General features: G+C 41.2%; 1 protein-coding gene across 7 annotated transcripts in view; it reads right to left on the reverse strand.

Annotated features, from left to right (window-relative positions):
* Positions 1-3,105: 3,105 nt before the first annotated feature.
* Positions 3,106-24,834, reverse strand: part of LOC132865862 (zinc finger protein 271-like) — a 108,723-nt gene continuing 86,994 nt past the window's right edge. For 5 of the 7 annotated variants that reach the window (XM_060898358.1, XM_060898359.1, XM_060898360.1 and 2 more), the window contains 3 exons: positions 12,514-12,581; positions 12,164-12,342; positions 3,106-7,059 (listed from right to left, as the gene is read on the reverse strand). In XM_060898358.1, coding sequence (XP_060754341.1) covers positions 5,036-7,059; positions 12,164-12,342; positions 12,514-12,581 — 2,271 coding nt within the window. In that variant the 3' untranslated portion in view covers positions 3,106-5,035. The remainder of the gene's footprint in view (positions 7,060-12,163; positions 12,343-12,513; positions 12,582-24,834) is intronic. The other 2 variants (XM_060898362.1, XM_060898361.1) reach the window with 2 other exon arrangements.

Here is a 24,834-nt window from a genome sequence, read left to right on the forward strand (position 1 = left end):
GGGCCATAACTGGGCATATTGGGCCATAATTGATCCCCAGAGCAACCCATAGCTTTTAAGTGATGCATAGAACAGCCAGTCTTCTCTGCCGGGTCATTTTTGACCCGTAACACCACAAATGTAACTTTTTTATTTTGAAACCTTTAGAATTTACTAAAATGGTGAAAATCAATTTTGCTGCATTTAATCAGATGTGTCTGAGGATTAGATGAAGCCTCATTCCAGTACAAAAATCCAAATGGTACTTTTTACAAACTTGAAAACGGGTCAATTTTGACCCGAATACAATATAAGGGTTAAGAAGAAGAAGCTATTATTTCTCACATGCACAATCAAGCACAGTGAAAATTCATCCTCTACATTTAACCCATCTGAAGCAGTGAACACAGAGCATTGGGCAGCCATACTACAGCACCTGGGGAGCAGCTAGGGGTTCAGTACCTTGCTCAAGGGCACTTTAGCCCAAGGCCACCCCATGTGAACCTAACTGCATGTCTTTGAACTGTGGGGGAAACTGGAGCACCCGGAAGAAACCCACACAGACATGGGGAGAACATGCAAACTCCACATAGAACGCCCCCGGGGGGGGGGGGGGTTTGAACCCAAAACCTTCTTGCTGTGAGGTGAGAGTGCTAACCACTACACCATTGTGCCACCCTATATTTCTGAGATGAGAGAAAGCTACCCGGGCTAATGTTAATATGAGTTTCAAACCAAAGACTGGAGTCAATGATCACCCCAAGGTCTTTTACTGCTCCTCATGAAGAAACTGAAAGGCCATCCACAGTTATTATGTAATCCTACTTCTAGCTGCATGTGGTCCTAATACAGGTACTTCTGTCTTGTCAGAGTTAAGTGAGATACCCTGAAACCGAGATGCTGATCTCTTCTGCTGCTCAGACCTGCCTGATCCATCCTGATGCCCTATATCTGGGTGGAGTCTCATCACATCGCTCCTGTGGAGGACAGCCCCATAAGGACAGTTGAAAGTCACACTTGGAAGATGTTCTGGACACTTACAGTAATGCTTTTATGGCTGAGGACTTACAGTTGACTTGCTAACTTTAGGACTGCAGTTGTCAAGAACAGTTTTGCAGTCAAGTTTTCATCAATGAAGAGTTTATAACATCAACAAAACTGACTTCATGTTAAAACTGTTAAAATGTTATAATCACATTGTTATCACCCAAATGAAGATGGGTTCCCTTTTGAGTCTGGTTCCTCTCAAGATTTCTTCCTCATGTCATCTGAGGGAGTTTTTCCTTGCCACTGTCACCACAGGCATGCTCATTGGGGATAGGTTAGGGATACAATTAGCTCTTGTTTGAAGTCATTAAAATTCTGTAAAGCTGCTTTGCGACAATGTCTGTTGTTAAAAGTGCTATAAAAATAAACTTGACACATTCCTCAGTTTTATTAAGCTGGTGTCTCTCATCTGGCTTTGCAGAAACATACAACTGTGTGTCATCAGCATAACAGTGGAAACTAATACCATGCTTACAAATAATATTACCCAGAGGTAACATATAGAAAGAAAAAAGCAATGGGCCTAAAACGGAACCATGTGGAACACCAAACTTTACCTTAGTATGCAAAGGAATATTGCCATTTACATCAACAAACTGACAGTGATCAATTAAATAAGAGCTGAGCCAGGAGAGGGCTGTTCCCTTAACTCCCACATTGTCTAGTCTATCCAGGAGAATGGAACCATCAATGGTGTCAAAGGCTGCACTAAGGTCAAGCAATACAAGCAGCGAGACACAGCCCTGATCAGATGCCAACAGTAGGCCGTTTACTACTTTAATCAGAGCTGTCTCTGTGCTATGATGCTGTCTAAATCCTGACTGATACATTTCATGGATGTTATTCCTATGTATATATGAGCATAACTGCTGTGCGACAGCTTTTTCTAGGATCTCAGAGATAAAGCAGAGGTTTGGTATTGGCCTATAATTGGACAGCTGACAGGGGTCGAGGTCAGGTTCTTTTTTAATCAAGGGTTTGATAACTGCTAGTTTAAAGGATTTGGGTACATTGCCACTGCTAAAAGAATAATTTTTTTTTTTTTTTTAGAAGAGTTTTGATTGCTTCTAGTGTTCTGTTTGAAGAATCATGAAGGTAAGAGATCTAGTACACAAGTTGAAGATTTTGATGAGGAAATAAGTGAAATTATTTCAGACTCAAAAGGGGAGTAAAAGATGAATCATTGCTCTGATGTGGTTATAGTGTTCTCTGCACGGATACTTATCAAATTGGCTGGCTTTAAATTGATATTTTCAATTTTGTTCTGGGGGGGGGGGGGAATAATGATCCTACTACATATTGAAGGTGTGCATGTGTCTGTGGTGGTCTTATTCCTAGTTCATATTGCCAAAGTATAAGGATCTAGGATTATTTTTGTTATATTCTATTAGAGAGAAAAACATTGATCTACTGCATTAAGAGCTTGTCTATATAGTTCAAGAGGCTCTCCTTCCATGCTAATTGGAATACTATCAACTTTGTTTGACACCATTTTCTAACTTTGTTTTAAGCTGCATGTGTGATCATTATACCAGGGTGCAATTTTTTTTTCTCTTGAATTATTTTCTTTTAAGCGGAGCTACATCATCTAAAGTATCGGAGAATATTGACTCAAAGCTGATAAAAGTTCTGTGGAGTTTGATGGTGATCCAAACAAGTTGATAACTAGGGGAAACTTCTGATAAATCTTCATGCAGTAGCTGGTGTAAATGTAATTTTGAAGTGATGGTGTGGCAAGCTGCATACAGAATATTTTTGCTCAGACGTATTTTGAATCAGATGAGAGTCTGACGCTACCTCAGATGATGTGGAAGTCAGACTATATTTTCTATATTTAATACAAGTATTAGATCAAGAGTGTGACCACCATTATGGGTCAGTCCTATGACGTTCTGATTAAACCCTAATGAATCTAAAATGGACACGAACACTGTTTTCAGAGGGTCTTCAGGGTTATTGAAGTTTTAGGGTTCTCCCAGTCAGAACGGTCAACTTACTTCTCGAGACCCAATGCCTTCGTGCCACCTACGGATCCGGGACAGAGACACCGTGAAAGAAACAGACCAGGAAAACCAGAGATAGGTTTCACAGCCAGTTTATTCACAGTTCCTTCGTCGAAATGAAAACATTTTTGAAAACATTTTATAGCATCCATTTATCTCTGTGTTTATGTTTTGTCTACATGTACGTAAACACGTGTATGTTATGTGTGTGTGTGGGCGTGTGTGTTACGTGTAGGAATGTGGCGTAGAAATGTGTGTGTGTAGGATGTCAGACTATGACATCAGCTATGTTTGTCTCCTCAATTGCGTGCAATTGAGGGGACCTTGATCTGGGGCAGGTTACATCAGTGTGTGTGTGTATAAATCTTGAATCAAGCATAACATAATGACATTTCTGATGATATGACATGATAGCAAGGTACAAACAGATTTTAAAGGTCATTGCTTACGTACACCCCTTCAGGGCAGATATAACATAGGGCAATACGTACTTAAGATGGTGATGGAATTTTTAAACACATAATATATCTAGTCTACGAAGTCTAGTCAAAGAAGGTCAAATACATCAGAAATTAATGCCAAGTTAAACAGAAATAGTTTAAAGGATCTAAAAGCTAAAGGATGAAAAGCTAAAATATTAAAATCATAAATTCTTAACACATGAATGTGTGTCTTGTGCTAAGTCAGCAAATTACATCTTGATTTCATCAATATGTAGTAAGACAATCATAGGCAAAATAACAAATAAGAATATGTCTAACAATTTTAAACAAAGATATGTTAAAAGAAAATAAACAAAAATAAGAATAAACTTAAAGAAAGTCATACGAAACATAAGAAAAAATAAGAATATGTCTGGCAAAAACAAAGAAATGCTACTTCACCGGAGGAAGGTCAAACAGGATTCAGGATTAAACTCAAAGTCTTAACATTAGAATCATAAAGTCTTAACATTCGAATCAAAGTCTTAACAATCCTAAATTATATTCTGTAATTATAAAACTAACTTAAAACTATAAAACTAACATGAATCACTTAATGCAGCTTTAAATCTAACATTAAATCCAACATTCAATCATTTCAACTTCAGATTCAACATTAAAGAAACTGGTTAACTCTACCAATCTTAAATCACAATCCTATCTATAAAACCAACTTATATCATGGCTTTAAATTTAAATTTTAATCCCAAATACACGTTGGCTATGCAGCTGCGAGTGTGTGAGAGTGGGTCTGACATCATTGCAGACCTTGGCGCTATCCAGACACATCTCTGATCAACAATACACATCCCACATCAAAACAAGCAAAATGTTCTTAATGTCTAGCTGAGACAGAAGGCCATTTCAACCGAACAGAATCCATCCTACAAAGGAATAAAACCTAACATGAAGTGAATATTAAAGTCGACAATAATTCATTTTTTGTCCAAAGAAACAACCAGTTTGAGATGAAATCCGCAAATTCAGAAAGAAATTCAGAACACAGACCACAGATCTGTAAATAATTAGCTGAACTGACTGGGTAGACTTATTTTTTTGCTATGCATGTTAATATAAAGAACTTCAATCATATTGAAATTTTGTTCAGGTTTTTGTATGATGTCTAGGTTATCATAACAAATAACTATGACGCCTTGTCCACTACCAGTTAGACGAAGCTGATACATATAGCTGAGAATGAAGCATATAGCTTCATTTAAATGCGGCATACTCATTTGGTTTGATCCACATTTCCGTTAAACATAGTACATTAAACTCCTGCTCCGTAATAATTCTATGAAGAATTAGTCTCATGCTACAGTACTACACTGACAGTGTTACAGTTGAATCATTATTTATATGGTGGTAATTAATGACTACTTAATAACTACATAAGATCAAAAGAAAACATTAACAGTCTTGTTTAAAAATCACTAAGATTTTTTTAAAATATGTAGTCCTTTAATATGAACAATTAGGATCAAAGTACAGGACATTTTCAGCAAAAGCATGAATAAAAAACATTTAATTTGACAACTTTAAAGCATGCAATGTCTCGGAGTTATTGCACTTGTGGGTTTTAAATGTACCTGAATAAGTAAAACTCTTCCCACACTGTGAGCAGTGATACGGTTTCTCTCCTGTGTGAATGCGCTGGTGTGTTTGGAGAGCACTCTGGCAAGTAAAACTCTTTCCACACTGTGAGCAGCGATACGGCTTCTCTCCTGTGTGAATGTGCTGGTGTGTTTGGAGAGCACTCTGACGAGTAAAACTCTTCCCACACTGTGAGCAGTGATACGGCTTCACTCCTGTGTGAATGCGCTGGTGTGTTTGGAGAGCACTCTGACGAGTAAAACTCTTCCCACACTGTGAGCAGTGATACGGCTTCTCTCCTGTGTGAATGCGCTGGTGTTTTTGGAGATCACTCTGACAAGTAAAACTCTTTCCACACTGTGAGCAGTGATACGGCTTCTCTCCTGTGTGAATGCGCTGGTGTAGTCGGAGAGTACTCTGATGAGTAAAACTCTTCCCACACTGTGGGCAGTGATACGGCTTCTCTCCTGTGTGAATGCGCTGGTGTTTTTGGAGATCACTCTGACAAGTAAAACTCTTTCCACACTGTGAGCAGTGATATGGCTTCTCTCCTGTGTGAATGCGCTGGTGTAGTCGGAGAGAACTCTGATGAGTAAAACTCTTCCCACACTGTGGGCAGTGATACGGCTTCTCTCCTGTGTGAATGCGCTGGTGTTTTTGGAGATCACTCTGACAAGTAAAACTCTTTCCACACTGTGAGCAGTGAAACGGCTTCTCTCCTGTGTGAATGCGCTGGTGTAGTCGGAGAGTACTCTGCTGAGTAAAACTCTTCCCACACTGTGAGCAGTGATACGGCTTCACTCCTGTGTGACTGCGCTGGTGTTTTTGGAGATGACTCTGCTGAGTAAAACTCTTCCCACACTGTGAGCAGTGATACGGCTTCTCTCCTGTGTGAATGCGCTGGTGTTTTTGGAGAGCACTCTGCTGAGTAAAACTCTTCCCACACTGTGAGCAGTGAAACGGCTTCTCTCCTGTGTGAATGCGCTGGTGTGTTTGGAGATGACTCTGACGAGTAAAACTCTTCCCACATTGTGAGCAGTGATACGGCTTCTCTCCTGTGTGAATGCGCTGGTGTCGTTGGAGATCTCTCTGATGAGTAAAACTCTTTCCACACTGTGAGCAGTGATACGGCTTCTCTCCTGTGTGAATGCGCTGGTGTCGTTGGAGATCTCTCTGATGAGTAAAACTCTTTCCACACTGTGAGCAGTGATACGGCTTCTCTCCTGTGTGAATGCGTTGGTGTCGTTGGAGAGCACTCTGCTGAGTAAAACTCTTCCCACACTGTGAGCAGTGATGCGGCTTCTCTCCTGTGTGAATACGCTGGTGTGTTTGGAGATCTCTCTGATGAGTAAAACTCTTCCCACACTGTGAGCAGTGATACGGCTTCTCTCCTGTGTGAATGCGCTGGTGTTGTTGGAGAGTACTCTGCTGAGTAAAACTCTTCCCACACTGTGAGCAGTGATACAGCTTCTCTCCTGTGTGAATGTGCTGGTGTGTTTGGAGAGCACTCTGACGAGTAAAACTCTTTCCACACTGTGAGCAGTGATACGGCTTCTCTCCTGTGTTAATGTGCTGGTGTCGTTGGAGAGCACTCTGTTCAGTAAAACTCTTCCCACACTGTGAGCAGTCATGTGGCTTTACTCCTTTGTGACTGCACTGGTTCCATGAGAGTGCATTCTGATGACCAAAACTTTTGACACAGTCTGAGCTGTGGTGAATTTCCTTCTCTACATCATTATGAGAAGTGTCAGAACTGAAAGCATCAGTTGATGTTGGCTGACTACTGGAGCATTTGGAGGGGATTTGAAGTTCATATTTAATCTCTCTTGATTCCTGAAGTCTCACAGACTCTTCATCGTGGTATCTCTGGATGCACTGGTCAAGGCTACTTTGAGATGCACAGGAACGAGGACATGTGGAGCAGGAAAAGACTTGCAGCAAAGTGTTCTTTACTTCTGGGGAAGTGAAAGGACAAAAGTATCAGAAATTTTACATGAAATGCAACAAGATTATAAAATCTAACCACAGTAACCTAATGTAAGGGAGCATTTTTACTGAACCTCAAACTTTCAAGATTCTACATGAAGACTGAGGAGAAAAAAAAAAGTATCTTTGAGGACAAAGATACAGCAGCCACTAGCTAGGAATACTTGTAGATTCAATAAGGTGCTGGTACAACAGCTAGGCACAGCACTGGTCATAGCCCCGTGGGTCAGACTGACTAAGGGGGAGTAGTTGGTTTCTGTTTGATATAATGTTAAGTCTAGGTAATGGCAAGCCTCGCCTTATTTACATCTCATCCAGGATTAATAAGGAGACTCAGCCCGAGCATTCAAGGATCTGAAACATACAACAATGGGCCTTATTTATCAATCTGGTTATGAATAGATTTATCTAGAAGCATTTACACAAGAAGGTCTTTATTTTTACATATGGATTGTCATATTTAAAATGCTTATTAATTTCAATGAAACACACAGTTAATGAAATTAAATTTTGTGGGATTTTGTGAAACCCACTTGATTCATATTAATGTAAATGGTAAAAGAAAGAAAGCCAGCATCCATAAATTAAGACATAAGAATGGCCATACAGAATTGCAGGCATATAAAAAAAAAAAGGACACACTGCAACAGTTCAAATGGCATTCAATTCAGTCTGCAGCAGTGCAGACGTTTTGCACCATCACATGACCCCCACAGCAATGGTAACTACACCGCCATGACAGTAAGCATGCTTGTAGTGCTTCATTCAGATGAGTTAGTTATTATTGATCAGTATGGGAAGGTTTTGTTGTTTTTGTATGTGCAAATTGTTCTGAATGAAAGAGACATCAAATGTTTTAATTTACCAAAAGAAATTTTTCATCGGGGGAAACAAAATGGAGAGATTTCTACGTAGAGATGAAAGTGGAGCAAAGGAAAAAACCCTGAGATTTTTTTTTTTGGGGGGGGGGGGGGGCAATGTCCCCCGAAAATATTTTAATAAAATAACATGCAAAACCCTGCATTCTAGTGCATTTTAGTACTTATTTTCACTAAAACAAGTTATAACTTTTAAGCCTTTTTCTTTCATGTACATTAATGATTAACATGTCAAAAATATCAAATTTAATTCCCCTAGTTATTGAGTAATTTTCAGGAGTGCATTTAGAAAACGCGGTGGTTTTCCTGGCTACACAGTTAATTACTTTGAAAAAAAAAATCAGACAGTAAACTCAGCAAAATCCTAAAACGCTACTGTTAAAAAGTAAAAGTCTGTTAGAGTTTCTAAAGCTTTCAGGTTTCAATGTTGGGGACATTGAGCCTCGTTTATCAATCTTTTAGTAGAGTTGTGCGTTTGCATAAGCTAAAGTGAACTAAAAATTTCCAATTCATATTTATGTGAGTTGAAGCCAATTGTTTACATTAGTTCGTATTGTCTGTAAATTTAAACACACCAATGAATACCAAATTTCTCATATAAATCAGGGGCGTAGGGTGTGTGTGTGTGTGTGTCACACATTGACTGGCAGCCTGAGTACATTATGTAACAAAACATAATTACCATTGCTAGTTTTAGGCAGCTTAGAAACCGGCTCTTCCATTATTGCTGTTTCTTCCACGTTTTCTTGATGTTGTGTTCTAGAAATGGCACTAAAACTTAGCTTCCAAACCACAAAATGCAACTTTGATGGGGGGAAAAATATTTTTTAATATATATATATATATATATATATATATATATATATACACACACACACACACACATATATATAATAAATTGCTTACCTCTCTTCACGTCGAAAGAAGGAGGAAAGTTTTGCTTGTTTTGACACGGCGAATTATTAACACAAGAGAAAATACTCGTTATTCGCAACTAAAAAGACTGCAGCTACACTGGCAGCTTGAACATGCTTTCTAGTGTGATTGTGTTGCGCAGAACGGTGTCAGTCCTGAAGGCGCGCGCGCGCACCTAACGAGCTCCAGCATGTGCGCCGTTAACAAAGAACACCTGTCTTTAATCAATGAACTATGTTTGGGCTATTTAAGGACTGCGCCCATGCAAGGACGATGCGAAGTATTACGCCGTGTCTAGGAGCGTGAAAAATCCGAAAAATAAATTTCTCCATTCGGAAAACCGGAGATAAGAGTTTTGTCAAATATCCGGATTTCCGGGTCATTCGCAGAAAAAATCCTGCGGAAAATCTAAAAACCCGGAATTCCGGGAAATTCCGTAAACACTTTCATGATCAGGGTTGTAAACGTAAAAGGGAAAAATGGTGCACAAACATTGGGCAGAACTCTGTTGAACGGAGAGGTCAAAAATACGATCATATGCTCACTTCATTTCCACAAAGGTAAGAATTCCAAAAATAAAAAAAATTTATTTCAAAACTGCAGCAAGGTGCTCATTCTTATACAGTGAAGTGAACATGAGCGTCAACACAGCAGCTTGTCATTGAGACTTTAAAAGTGCATTTACATTCAGGGGTCCTTCGGAGCACGTTGTGCGCGCACTTGGGACCTTGTCATTATGGGAAATGCCCGATGCTGATTTGACTGCAATCAGCATGCGCATATAAGGATGCTGTTTTCACAGAGACTTTGCAAGTATGCGGTGGTAGACAGATCTAAGTGCAGGAATAGTGTTTATTAGCAAGCGTGATATTTGCAAAAATATAACACAAGCAAAACCAAAAGCTGAGTCATAAACATGGCTCAAATCATGACAGTGATTTAAAAAAACAAAAACAAAAAAACGGCAACATTCAAAAAGACTGTGTTCTTATATGGGTGTGCCGATTGTTCTCAAATCAGCATCAAGTGTTTCCCATAACGACTGGGGCCTGTGAGCGAGCGCAGCTGCTTGAGCGTGTGTAGGCGTGACAGTCAAGAGTTCGCCTGCTGTGTGACCACAACTTTTAGTTTGCCTGTATATCGCCAAGCATCATCACCAAAACACCTATTTTTCATTGATAACCCATTGCAAAGCATTGCGAGTTGCAGTGTGACTGTAGCTTTACGCCCATGTTCACTTCACTGTACAAGAATAAGCACCTTGCTAAACTTTGTCTCTTATGCTCAACTCTCTGTATAAGATTGAGCGCCTCACTGCACTTCATATGTTTACGAGCCATTTTCCCTTCTACGTTTTCAAATCTTTCTCGTTTTTTCCCCCCGATAATGAATTACTTTTGGTAAATTTAAAAATCTGATGTCTTTTGTTTCATTCAGAATGATTTACACATCCAAAAACACAGAAAAATCTTCCCATACTGATCAATAACAACTAACTCGTCTGAATGAAGCACTACAAGCATGCCTCCTGTCATGGTGGTGTAGTTACCATTGCTATGGGGGTCATGTGATGGTGCAAAGCCTCTACAGGAATTTCCTTACTGTATTATGCAAAGAATGCCACGGTGTGGTTTGTAGTAATAAAGCAACCACTTACTTGTCCCTGAATATGTTGAAATTTTCGAGCTGAAAGAGTTTAAGGAGTTAAAAATAAAGATTCTTTCTGTATGGCATGACTCGTGGAATTATTGAATTTAATACTAAAAATAATGTTATTGCTTATTAAATTGGTTGATAATATAAATACTGTATCACGTGCTCCTGAAATAAAGTAAATGTGTTCTAATTGATTTGTATAATGCTTGATGGGTTTGACGGACAACTGTATTAGCCAATTAACAACTTTGCTTGGTTCAGGCATGCTGCATGTGCGTGTTCAACTAACTTCTATCCAGCCAGCTGGTTATATTGCACTGAAGATATTATAAAATGTTTTTTTTTGTCCCTCCCTCCTGTGTGTTTCTGTAATATGGGGAGGTCTGAAAGCATTGTCCTATATTGTGTGTTTGTTGTGATAGGCCATGTGTTTATTTACCCTGATTTTCTCCCTAATTTAGCCATGGCCAATTCCCACCCATCAGGCTACTCTTCTGTATCACACAACAACCCCCAACCAGGGAGAGCTAAGGCTACCATGTGCTTCCTCCGAGGCAAGTAACACCAGTTGCCCGCATCTTTTACTCATACAATGTCAGTGGGTGGCGTAACACACTCAGAGGAAAGCCCAATCCACTCACTTCCATATGAATGTGCATGAGCTCACAGACACCCGTGACTCACTGGTGTAATTAACAGAGGAGAGAGAGGGCATGTCACCCCTCCCTCCCAGAGAGCCTAGCCAATTTTTCTCTCTTGAGCTCCCGACCACAGATGACTGTGGCATTATCAGGATTAGAATGTGGCAATCTCCCGAAAATAGGGAAGATGATGGGGAGGATATTTTTCTGCTACACCACTCAGAATCCACAGGGCATGCATTTTACACTACTTCTGGTTAAATTGTGCATGATGAATAAAAATACAGCAGTATTTTGTGGTTTACTATATATTCAGTTTCAAACAAGTAACCCTAGAAATGGGTTATGATTTTCAAATAGTCATTAAAACATTTAAAAAAAAATCAATTAGTTTATGCGACAATCCTTTTTTTCTTGCTTTGAAAAAAAGAAGTTTCCCCTGTGTTCACTTGGTGCCCACTATCATCATGACCTTTTTGTTCCATTTGAGTTTTGCGAATTTTGGTTAAAGGCAGAACATGATCCTCATCAGGAAATGGCTCGAAACACAAATACAATCAACAGTATTTCAGAATAACCAGCACTGAGTTTATTCAGTATGTTGAATGGAAGATGTTTGGTTATTTTATTTCTGTCATCAGTATTAAGTTGTACTCATGAGAAATGTCGATTAATTAGCACTCTTATGGAGAAAAGCCAGACGTTACAAAGGATTCGCAATAGCAAGGGATGTAGTGGGCTGACTTCACGTGTCTCAGAGGAAGCCGACAGACTTCACCCTCTCTGGTTGGTCATTGTCATATGATAGAGAAGTCCTACCTGGTTGGTGGAACTGGCCAAAATGAGTTCTCTGGGGCAGTGCTCTGGTTATTGTAGACTCCATTGTACAACAGTATTCATCCCAGAAACAATATTAGGCTAAGAAATAGGTCACTAGATGATGCAGAAAATAACCTCTATAATCTCTTAGACTATAGTAACACCTTTCTGTCTGGTTGTTCCTGTAGGTGCAGGACTGAGTTCTTTGGTGCCCTCCTCTTCATACCACACCAAGAGCTCCTGTCCTGGGTTAATGGGTCGACAGCAACGATACAGAATTCCCCCTCGATACTGAAATGCCACAAGATTCTGTTCTTTATTATTATGGGCACAATTCACATACCTAAAAGAATGAGGCAAGATTCCAGAAAAGGTAAAAATCAGATCAGCCTTACAAACTTAGAGAAAGCATGGCAGAGATACCAGTGACAGCAAGAAGATAAAGTTCTTCCAACAAATTATGAGCTGTAAAATCAAATCACTAAAAAGATCCAACAACTGGTGTATTTCTCACCTCATCCAATTCACATGCATCTCTCTTTTGGTGTCGATGTATTTTTCACACTGTATGCTCCTGTATATCTGTAGAAAAATACCACATTTACATTTTCTTCACTAAATCAATCAATCAATCAATCAATCAATCAATCAATCAATCAATCTCTTTAAATGAGGGATACAGAAATGAGAACGATGGCTCGTGCCAATATTACATTAAGGCTTATGAAGGTTGAATTAAAGTTCTTGACTGTATCTTTAGATTCACAAAACAGCTGACAAGCTTGGAGATTAATTTAGTAACTACAGGAAAATGCAGGCAAGGCTTTATCAGAATTTAGGCAAAGGAAAGGTTTCTCATAAAAGGCTTTACATCTGACATGGCAAAGCTGCGCTGTGAATCAGACCTCTCTGATAAATATCTGCCCCTTGTGTTTTGGTCTCTAAACAGACAGCTTAAAAAAAAACAAACAAACAAAAAAAAACCCACACAACTATAAAGTCAGTTCTGCCACCAAATTGGTTTTATAGAAAAATATTTTGGATTTGTACAAGTAATTGTTATTTGCCATAAATGTTCAGTAGGTAATGTTGGTTTAGTTCAGTATTGCAGTGTTAATTTTGAATTTAAAGAATTTTAAACGAGACTTCGTCTTGTACTGAAAATTGTAGTTTCATTTTAGTCTTTTTATTTAATTTATTAATTTTTTTTGTTTCGTTTTCATCAAGATTTAAGAAGTGGAACTCAGTTTTCATTTTAGTCTAATTCTAGTCAAAGTTTTAGTCATAATTTTCTCACACAGTTGCATGGTACTTGTAAAATGTTTTAAGAGGGGCTGTTGCAGGAGGGGTATTGTGGGATGACCCCCCAGTATGTGTCTGTTTTTTTTTTGCTATGCAGGTTATGTGGAGTTAGCCACGACTGTAATGGTGATGACCGCTATTTTCATATGAAGATGTTACTTTGTTCAGACCAATGCCATGTGTATCTGTGTCCTGATGCATATATCTGTTAGAATCTAGGAGCATTATGAAAGCCATGCGAGTAGGTGAGTGAGCCTACCAAACCAGATTCACTTCTTCCTAACTATGGTCAGGAACCTGAAAAAGAGGGAAGGCAACATACTGGAATGAATTTTGCTAAAGGATATTTCTCCTGGCTGGAAAATTCCCTCAAGAAATACGTTAGGATGTCTGTATGGACAGACCAGCTATTTTGGCTCATCTTTATTCGCCAGGGCATAATGACCAGAGATTTTGCTTTGCTGTCTTTTTACTGGCCCTTTCTGTGGGCTGGTCATTTTGGGTTCACATGACAGCATGCTGTGTGCCTGTTCTCACTTGTCAAATCACAACCAAGTTAGCTAATGCACATTAACATTCTAAACTAATGCAAAAGCAGTGCACAGCAATGAAACAAAAGCCATGTCCAAAAAAAGGTCAAAAATTAAAGGAGGGGCCAAACAAATTTAGGAAAAAAGCAGGCATTAGGAGGCATAGGCTTTCAAATGTAAACAAAAGTGCTCTGAGGGCACAATATCCCCCACTGGCAACTATGTCATAACTCTGGTAAAATGCGATGGAATTGAATGAAATTGCAATATGCATATTACCGACATATACAAAGAATCCTGTCAAGTTCTGTGAAATTCCTCGAAAAATTGAGAGAGGAGTTGATTTCAGAAGGTGAGTATCCTTCCCAGATGGAAGGATGGACATTGCCATGACATAATCCCCCTTCGGGCATTTCGGACAGTGGGAGATTTATTTAAAAAAAATTAAAAAATTATATATATATATATAAAAAAAAAAAAATCTCCTTCTCACCCCCGGCGGGGGGGTGGTATCCATGTCATCCTCAAGCTCGGGTCCTCTACCAGAGGCCTGGGAGTTTGAGGGTTCTGCGCAGTATCTTCGATGTTCCTAGGACTGCGCTCTTCTGGATTGAGGCTTCAGATGTTGTTCCTGGGATTTGCTGGAGCCACTCTCCCAGTTTGGGGGTTACTGCCCCAAGTGCCCCCACTACCATGGGGACCACGCAACCCTTGACCTTCCACATCCGTTCCAGCTGCTCTTTCAACCCTTGATACTTCTCAAGTTTCTCATGTTCCTTCATCCTGATGTTGGCGTCAGCTGGGATCGCCACATCTATCACCACCACCCTCTTCTGCTCTTTGTCCACCACCACTATGTCCGGTCGGTTAGCCAGGATCTGTTTGTCAGTCTGGAAGCTGAAGTCCCACAGAACCTTGGCCCTGTTGTTCTCAGCCACCTTCTGTGGTATGGCCCATTGGGACTTGGGTACTTCTATTCCATACTGGTTGCAGATGTTCCTGTATACTATCCCAGCCGCTTGGTTGTGCCTCTCCATGTACGCTGATCCAGCTAGCATCTTACACCCTGCTACTATGTGCTAGACTGTTTCAGGGGCTTCTTTGCACAGTCTGCATCTTGGGTCTGATCTACTCTGGTAGATCCTGGCCTCTATGGCTCTTGTGCTTATGGCCTGTTCTTGTGCTGCCATGATTAGTGCCTCTGTGCTGTCTGTCAGTCCTGCATTATCCAGTCACTGTTAGGATTTCTTGACATCAGCCACTTCCTCTATCTGACGGTGGTACATGCCATGTAGGGGTTTGTCTCTCCAGGTTGTCTGTTCCTCCTCCTCCTCTGCACTCTCATCAGGGTTCTGCTGCCTGAGACATTCACTTAGCAGTTCATCCTTTGGGGCCATCTTTCTGATGTATTCTCGGATTTTCGATGTTTCATCCTGGACCGTGGTCTTGATGCTCACTAGCCCTCGGCCTCCCTCTTTCCGCTTAGTGTATAGTCTCAGGGTGCTGGACTTGGGGTGGAACCCTCCATGCATGGTGAGGAGCTTTCTAGTCTTGATATCTGTGGCTTCTATCTCCTCCTTTGGCCAGTTTATGATACCAGCGGGGTATCTGATGACTGGTAGTGCGTACATGTTGATGGCTCAGGCCTTGTTCTTACCATTCAGCTGACTTTTCAGGACCTGCCTTACTCTCTGGAGGTATTTGGCTGTGGTTGACTTCCTTGTGGCCTCTTCATGGTTTCCATTAGCCTGTGGGATGCCAAGGTACATGTAGCTGTCTTGGATATCACCTATGTTGCCCTCTGGTAGGTCAATCCCCTCAGTCCGGATCATCTTGCCTCTCTGAGACCATCCGGCCACACTTGTCCAATCCGAATGACATCCCTATGTCATCGCTGTAGATCCGGGTGGTGTGGATCAGCGAGTCTATTTCTCGCTCATTCCTGGCATACAGCTTGATGTCATCCATGTAGAGCAGGTGGCTGATTGTTGCCCCACTACGGAATCGGTACCCGTAGCCGCTCTTCGTGATGATCCGACTGAGGGGGTTCAGGCCTATGCAGAACAGCAGTGGTGATAGTGCATCTCCTTGGTATATGCCGCACTTGATGTTGACTTGGGCAATGGGTTTTGAGTTGGCCTCTAGGGTTGTCTTCCACATTTCCATTGAGTTCTGGATGAAGGTCCTTAGGTTCCTGTTGATCTTATACAGTTCCAGACATTCCAGTATCCATGTGTGTGGCATTGAGTCGTAGGCTTTCTTGTAGTCAATCCAGGCAGTGCACAGGTTGTCTCTTCTTACAGTCTCGGGCAACTGTTCTATCAACCAGTAGCTGGTGCTTGGCTCCTCTGGTGTTACTGCCAATTCCTTTCTGTGCCTCGCTCATGTATTGAGCCACATGCTTACTCATTTTTGCCGCAATGATGCCTGACAGGGCCTTCCATGTTGTGCAGAGACAGGTAATTGGCCGGTAGTTGGATGGGATGGGTCCCTTCTGGGGGTCCTTCATGATTAGGACTGTCCTGCCTTGGGTTAGCCATTCTGGGTGGGTTCCATCCCTCAGCAGCTGGTTCATCTGTGCTGCTAGGCGTTCATGGAGTGCAGTTAGCTTCTTCAGCCAGTACGTATGGATCATATCGGGGCCTGGTGCTGTCCAGCTCTTCATCTTTGACACTCTTTCTTGGACATCTGCCATTGAGATGGTTACTGGTTCTTGTTCTGGGAGGTTGCTGTGGTCAGCTCTTAGGTCCACTAACCATTGGGCATCGGTGTTGTGTGATGCCTTTCTTTCCCATATGTCTTTCCAGTATTTTTCCACCTCAGCTCTTGGTGGGTCTGACCGGTTGTTGTTCCCCTGCCATTGAGAGTACACCTTGGCTGGTTCAGTGGAGAACAGCTTGTTTATTCTCCTGGCCTCTCCCTCCTTGGTGTATCTCTTCAACCGGGTGGCCAGAGCTGTTAGTCGCTGTTTGGCAGTTTTGAGTGCCTCTGGTATGGAGAGTGAGTTGTACTTCCTGGGTGCCCCTTTATTCACCATGTTCCCTTTCTGTAGTTCAGCTAGCTGGCTAACTTCTCTCCGTGCTGCCTTTATCTTGGCCTCTAATCGTCTCTTCCATGGTGGATACTGTTTGTTATGTCCCGAGCCCACCTTGTGTCCAAGCATCTCCATGATTACTGTTGCTGTACTGTGTATCAGCTTGTTGGTTTCAGTGATGGTTCTTGTGGAGATTGTCTTCAGAGCAGCATTCACATCGACTAGTAGATCTTCTGAAGGTACTTGGCAACTCAGCTTCGGTATTCGTCGGGGGCTCCAGGTTTCCAGTTGGGTCACGATCTTCCTTCTCAGGTCAGCAGCTCATGTGTTGAGGCTGTTAGCTGTTGGGGCTTGGTACCCAATCTCTGGTGGTGGGGATGATGACATCTCCCTGCTGACCTGTCTTCCTGGCTTCCCCTTGCCGTAGCATCGTTGTTGTATTTCATTAATCTCTAGTTGTGATAGTAGATTTCGATTACGGATGTTGGAACACTGGGCTAATAGCTGTTTCTTTGTTAGCCTTGATTGTGGGTTTCGAAGTATCCAATGGTCCCACATTCGCTGCATGTATCCCCTCTCTCTGGGATTGCTTGTATAGTAGCATTCCAGCAAATCCGTATTTTCTGTCCTCGTCCATCGATGTCTTGTTCCAGTAGCCCATTTCTCATCAGTTTGCCCTGGTTCCCTAGCAACTGACGCAGACCTTGTTGACCCGGGCGACGTCTGAGCCAGTATGACTATCAGTTATGTCTTCACTCATTCCTGAGGTAGGCTGATATATCATGAGGGGTTTTTGCCTAAGGACCCTTACTGGATGATGTTTTGCCCCGACTGGGATTCAAACCCCGATCTCCTGCGTCGTAGTCAGTGAGCGTTACCACTGTACTATCCAACTGACTGACACACACACACACACACTCTCTCTCTCTCTCTCTCTGGGCATCTGCATTTTCCTCCAGGTGCTCTGGTTTCCCCCCCACAGTTCAAAGACATGCAGATTAGGTAAAATAATCCAGCCACCCCATTGCACAAGCTAGTACATACTTAGGTGGGGTTTACATTAGACCGTATCAGCGGATCATCAGATTAACGTTTTTAAAAACGATTAGCATGCACACAGCAACGCCAATACACGATTCGCGTGCACACAGCAACGCCAATACACAGATACGCTAATCACATGACTAATTCGGCACGTAAGTTGAAACGTGTCAGTGCGGCTCATCGCTTCCTCTTCAGCGGCTGCGCTCCAAATCACTCCGCCCTGAACAGCGAGTGCCCTCTGGAGGGTGCGCACTCCGGCCCTGCGCAGCTCACAGAGCGCGCGAGTGTAGTGCACGAGCAGTGATTCGGGACTGAGCCGCTGTGCGCAAGTCACTTACCACTTGCAAGTGGAAGGATGGCAAGCCTAAAGACCATCATAACTACACAATGGGCAGTATTTGCATCAGTATTTTCATACTTTTATACTCTTTAATGAAAGGTGATACAAGGCGGAAGTCCGTGCCATTTTTCAGCAGTCGTGTCACATGACCAACGCCAGCGAATCAGGAAGGTGGATGTCACAGTGACGTTGTCCAATGACGACGCCAGCTAGAGCTCAGCACAGCGTATCCGCGTATTCTCAATGTTTACACAGCACCGGACCAGACACGATCTGGATTGAATACGTGGACCCTGGCGGATTCCCGTTTCCCGGCGTTTTAATGTAAACGGACAGTGCATCCGTGAAGAAAACGGGACAGATACGGTCTAATGTAAACTTGGCCTTAGTGCTGGTCCCAAGCCTGGCTAGTTTGGTGAGGGTTGTGTCAAGAAGGGCAGCCAGTGTAAAACCTATGCCAAATCAAATATGCGGAACAGATCTGCTGTGGCCACCCCTAATGGGAGCAGCCGAAAGAAAAAAGTAGTTTGGGCACTAGCATCCTTAACTGACCCCAATGCTATTTTTGAGGAGCAGAATGAAGAGCTCAATATGGACATTAAAACATAGCTATAGGCATGTTCATTTAAAACTGCTGTAATTTGCCCAACCATAACTGACTTTCATATGTACCAGAGGTTTTCAAGCTTGTTGGGGGTGAGGCACACCAAATTAAGGTTGATTATTGATTATGAAGAATGTCACACACATTATGATAGGCTTTAAGGTCATTAGCAAGATTTGACCCACAGTGTACTACAGCAGACTGTCATAATTGTTAAACAGATAGGTAAATCAGACAGGCCATTGTATAATTTATTAAAAACATGAGGCAATGCTCATTACAGTGTTTCCCATTAGTTACAGTTGTGGTCAGAAGTTTACATACAGTGACAAATGTCATGATATGAATGATATGAGTGATATGAATGTCATAGCAATATTTGGGCTTTCAATGATTTCTCTGAACTGTTCTTATTCTGTGGCAGAATGATTATACAGCATACATCTTGAAGAAGAAAAAAAGGCAGAGAATTCAGTGCACAATTTTCTTTGGGTTTTCTGAAATCAACACAGGGTCAAAAGTATACATACAAGGTCAAAATTTTACATACAGCACACCTAATATTTGTTTCTTTGCAAGATTGACTTCGACCAAACATTTTTTGTTTACCATGAACAAGCTTCTGGCATAATTCTGGTTGGATATTTCATGACTCTTCATGGTAGAACTGGTAGAGTTCAGTTCATTCCCCCCCCCCCGGCATGGACTTGACTTTTAAGCACGGGCCATATATTTTCAATAGGGTTGAAGTCAGGGCTTGTTTTAAGCTTAATGTTAGCCTGCTTTATCCTCCACAACCAGCTCTGATGCACGTTTGGGTTCATTGTCCTGTTGTGACTCCCAATCATGTTCAAGTTTCCAGTGGTTTGAGGTTATGCTGAAGAATTCTAAGGTAATCCTCCTTCATTATTCCATCCACTTTGTGCAATGAACCAGTTCCACTGGCAGTAAAACAAAGTTTGTGTTGAAAGTTTGTGAACCCTTAGAATTTTCTACATTTCTGCATAAACATGACCGAAAACACCATATTTTCACACAAGTCCTAAAAGTAGATAAAGAGAACCCAGTTAAACAAATGAGACAAAAATATTATACTTGGTAATTTATTTATTGAGGAAAATGATCCAATATTACATATCTGTGAGTGGCAAAAGTATGTGAACCTCTAGGATTAGCAGTTAATTTGAAGGTGAAATTAGAGTCAGGTGTTTTCAATCAATGGGGTGACAATCAGGTGTGAGTGGGCATGTGATAGGTTGATTTTGATCCAGCTAAAAGAATTCATTTCTTAAAAACATGAACAAAAGAGAATTCATTAATTAATTTAGTAAATAAATAAGTTATGATTCATAACTATATACACAGTTTTTATGTAAACATTCCGGTCCTGTAAAAGGAGGTTAAAAGGATGAACAAAGATGAAAAGGATCAGTGATTCTGCAATCTACTAATTCAGTCCTGGTGTCTGAGATCGATTGGTCGAATCTACAGGGGAAGAAGGGGGCTTTCGCGCGCACTTTGCTCCATTCTCAATGAAGCTAACAGAGAAGAAGCACTGTGTCCAGCGTCTTTATTGAGATTCCCCCTTTTTCAGGTATAAAACGAGTATTTCTGCCCTTACATGATTGTATGTGTTGTTAAACTGCTTTGTGTCCAGTTTGAGTAACTTTGACCGAACTTTGAGTGATTTGGAGCATTATTTTGATTGGCACATTATTCACTGGTTCATTGCACAATACAACAGGTAGCTATTATGGCGTGGTGTGCGTTCTGATTGCGTTTAGCACTTTAGCAGATACATGTAGTGGATAACGTTGTTAATGTGTGTTGTTGAGTTACATACATTTGAGGTAATTCTTTAAGTAGCTATTTATGATTGGGATCAAACACTATCAGAGAGAAAGAAAATGGTTAATTGTGTTTACAATGCTTTAATTTATTTCAAATGCACTTTTAGTTTAAGGTTATGTTGAATTATTAAGATTTGTACACACCTCTATGTTTACCTGTAGCATTTTTCCTGTAAGAAAGGGAAAGAAGAAGAAATGGGAATATACTTACCTGAGTACTCACCTGATTGAAATTAACCTGTAAGACAATTTAATAAATTACAATATACTTACCTGATTAAATGTGACCTTTAGCAAAAAAGGAGAAATGTTATGATACTTACCAGTGTGTTTACCTGTGAAAAGAAAAAAAGGCTAATATTCAAATGAAACAAAATTGTGATTATGTAAATATTTTCATTCCATATTCTCAGTGAAGCTAACAGAGAAGAAGCACTGTGTCCAGCATCTTTATTGAGATTCCCCTTTTTTCAGGGTGTAACAGGCACCCTGTTTTATTTAAAGAACAGGGATCTATTAAAGTCTGATCTTCACAACACGTTTGTGGAAGTGTATCATGGCACGAACAAAGGAAATTTCTGAGGACCTCAGAAAAAGCATTGTTGATGCTCATCAGGCTGGAAAAGGTTACAAAACCATCTCTAAAGAGTTTGGACTCCATCAATCCACAGTCAGACAGATTGTGTACAAATGGAAGAAATTCAAGACCATTGTTACTCTCCCCAGGAGTGGTCAGCCAACAAAGATCACTCCAAGAGCAAAGCGTGTAATAGCCGGCGAGGTCACAAAGGACCCCAGAGTAACGTCTAAGCAACTGAAGGCCTCTCTCACATTGGCTAATGTTAATGTTCATGAGTCCACCATCAGGGGAACACTGAACAACAATGGTGTGCATGGCAGGGTTGCAGGAGAAAGCCACTGCTCTCCAAAAAGAACATTGCTGCTCATCTGCAGTTTGCTAAAGATCATGTGGACAAGCCAGAAGGCTATTGGAAAAATGATTTGTGGATGGATGAGACCAAAATAGAACTTTCTGGTTTCAATGAGAATCGTTATGTTTGGAGAAAGGAAAACACTGCATTCCAGCATAAGAACCTTATCCCATCTATGTAACATGGTGGTGGTAGTATCATGGTTTGGGCCTGTTTTGCTGCATCTGGACCAGGATGGCTTGCCATCATTGATGGAACAATGAATGCTGAATTATACCAGTGAATTCTAAAGGAAAAATGTCAGGACATCTGTCCATGAACTGAATCTCAAGAAAAGGTGGGTCATGCAGCAAGACAACGACCCTAAGCACACAAGTCATTCTACCAAAGAATGGTTAAAGAAGAATAAAGTTAATGTTTTGGAATGGCCAAGTCAAAGTCCTGACCTTAATCCAATCGAAATGTTGTGGAAGGGCTTGAAGCGAGCAGTTCATGTGAAGAAACCCACCAATATCCCAGAGTTGAATCTGTTCTGTATGGAGGAATGGGCTAAAATTTCTCCAAGCTGGTGTGCAGGACTGATCAACAGTTACCAGAAACATTTAGTTGCAGTTATTGCTGCACAAAGGGGGTCACACCAGATACTGAAAGCAAAGGTTCACATACTTTTGCCACTCACAGACATGTAATATTGGATCATTTTCCTCAATAAATAAATGACCAAGTATAATATTTTTCGTCTCATTTCTTTAACTGGGTTCTCTTTATCTACTTTTAGGACTTGTGTGAAAATCTGATGTTGTTTTAAGTCATATTTATGCAGAAATACAGAAAATTCTCAAGGGTTCACAAACTTTCAAGCACTACTGTAAGAGGCCTTGGCAAGATAAGAGACAGTATGGAAGTCTCAGCAGCTCGTAATTTATAACCTAAGTGAGTGTATGTAAATATTGGATCCTGTGTTGATTTCAGAAAACCTAAAAGAAATTAAAACTTCTGCACCAAATTAATGTTTTTTTCCTATTAAAGAAATATGTTGTACAATCATTTCACCACAGAAAATGAACAGTTCAGAGAAATCACTGAAAGCCCAATATTGCCATGACATTCATATCCAAGATGACATTCATGTCACCTGTATGTAAACTTCTGACCACAACTGTACCTAGACTGTGGTGGCTGAAACATTTTCAGAACACAACACCATGTGATTTGAGACTGATAACATTAATTTTACAGTATCCACTACAGTCCTGCATTAGTCCAAACACAATTTTCTTCTTTTGGCTGCTCCCAATTAGGGGTCGTCACAGCGGATCTTTCTTCTCCATTGCTCCCTGTCTTCCACATCCTTCTCTACCACACCTGCCACTTTCATGTCCTCTCTACCACATCCATGTATCTCCTCTTTGGCCTTCCTCGTTTTCGGGTGCCTGGCAGCTCCATCCTCAACATTCTCCTTCCAACATGCTCTGCATCTCTTCTCAGGATGTGCCCATACCATCTCAGTCTCATCTCTCTTAGCTTAATTCCCAAGCTCTCCACATGTGCTGTCCCTCAGACGTGCTCGTTCCTTATCCTGTCCAACCTTGTGACTCCCATCCCAAACCTTAACATCCTCAACTCTGTCACCTCCAACTTTGCCTCCTGTCTCTTCATTAAGGGTACTGTCTCCAATCCATACATCACAGCTGATCTCACTAATGTCTTATCAGGGCTCGAAATTTGTGGTGGTCCAGTCGCCCGAGGTGACTTAATTTGTCATTTGGCGGGTAATTCCTGTCACTCGCCAGCCCGGCTGGCTAGTTGAAAATAAAAAATATATATGAAGTGAAGATTCAGACTAGGGCTATGCGATACATCTCTGAAAATTCTGTGTGAGATACATAAAATTTATTATATTGTAACTATCGAGTATTTTATGGTCATTGTAGGTACACACACAGTCCCTTTAAGAAACTACATTTCCCATCAGCCAACTTCCGCGTGACCTGCTTCACGCCAGGGCGGGATCACTAACGTCACTTCCTCCCTGAAGGCATAAGAAACGGAACAACGCTTCCGTCTCTCTCTCTCATCGTGGATGTCAAGCCATCTGGACACAAAGAGATACCCTGCACCAGAAAACCCAAGAAAGACGTCTTTTTCTTGCAAGATCCACGTTTTAGCGCGATTTCTTTGTTTACCTTTGGCCACGGTAAAAATCCAGAAACGTGCGATTTTAAACTCAGAGTTATAACCGTTTTTTTAATTCGTATATCAGTAACATTACCAAACTGCCGCCAAGCAGTTAATTTAAATTTAGGAGTGACCGGATCCTCCTAATTAAAGCGCTGTGCACATTGTCTGATCAGAGACTTTCTTTTCATCACGAGCGACCACGCGTCGGACCAAGAAATTCTCTGCGCCTCACGTCCTTCACAACGGTGAAACTCCAAAAGTCTCGGAACATATCTCCATAATCTTGCTATAAGCAAGATACTGAAGTAAGAGACTGGCATTTTGGGCATAAAAACTAGTCCTAGGAATTAGTTTTATTGAAGCAGTGTGAATTAAACTCAGGAACGGTTTAATTGTGTACACTGTAGACACTCTGTGTTGAATTGATGATTGTTCTATTTTGTTTTAATCTCTCAATTGTTTAATAGATAGGCTTTGCATGCTCTCTCTCTATTCCTGGCTAACACTTTAATTTCATTATTACACGTATCTTATCCGCATCAAGATTTCAGTGGATTTAGTACTGTTATAAGCTAGTGAAATTAGCCTATGGCTAATTCTTTTGTCCCATTAGCCTCCAGGGCTAAGGGTATTGTCTCAAGGGAACACGTGGCGGTCCCCCCCACACTCACATACACACCTTTTGTCTTAACTCCACGAGGTAGGATCCTTGGGCCTTAGCTAGCCACATACGGCTAATTCTTTTGTCTAATTAGCAACCAAAGCTAACCCTCTTGTTTACTTAGAAACATGTGGTCACCAGGCCTCACACACACAAACACATCTTAGCTAGCATTCTTTTGTCTTGTTAGCAAGCTAGGCTAACCTTTTGCTTAGGCCACAGGCCTCACAAACACATCTTAGCTACCAAAGCTAACTCTTATGTTCTACTTAAAGGTGGGGTATGAGATTTTGGAATAACGGTTCCCGCAAGCCATATTTTGAAAAGAAACACGCCCGCCCTCGCCATGCTCCCACC

The sequence above is a fragment of the Neoarius graeffei genome, chromosome 18 (assembly GCF_027579695.1).
Source record: "Neoarius graeffei isolate fNeoGra1 chromosome 18, fNeoGra1.pri, whole genome shotgun sequence".
Lineage (NCBI taxonomy): Eukaryota > Metazoa > Chordata > Actinopteri > Siluriformes > Ariidae > Neoarius > Neoarius graeffei.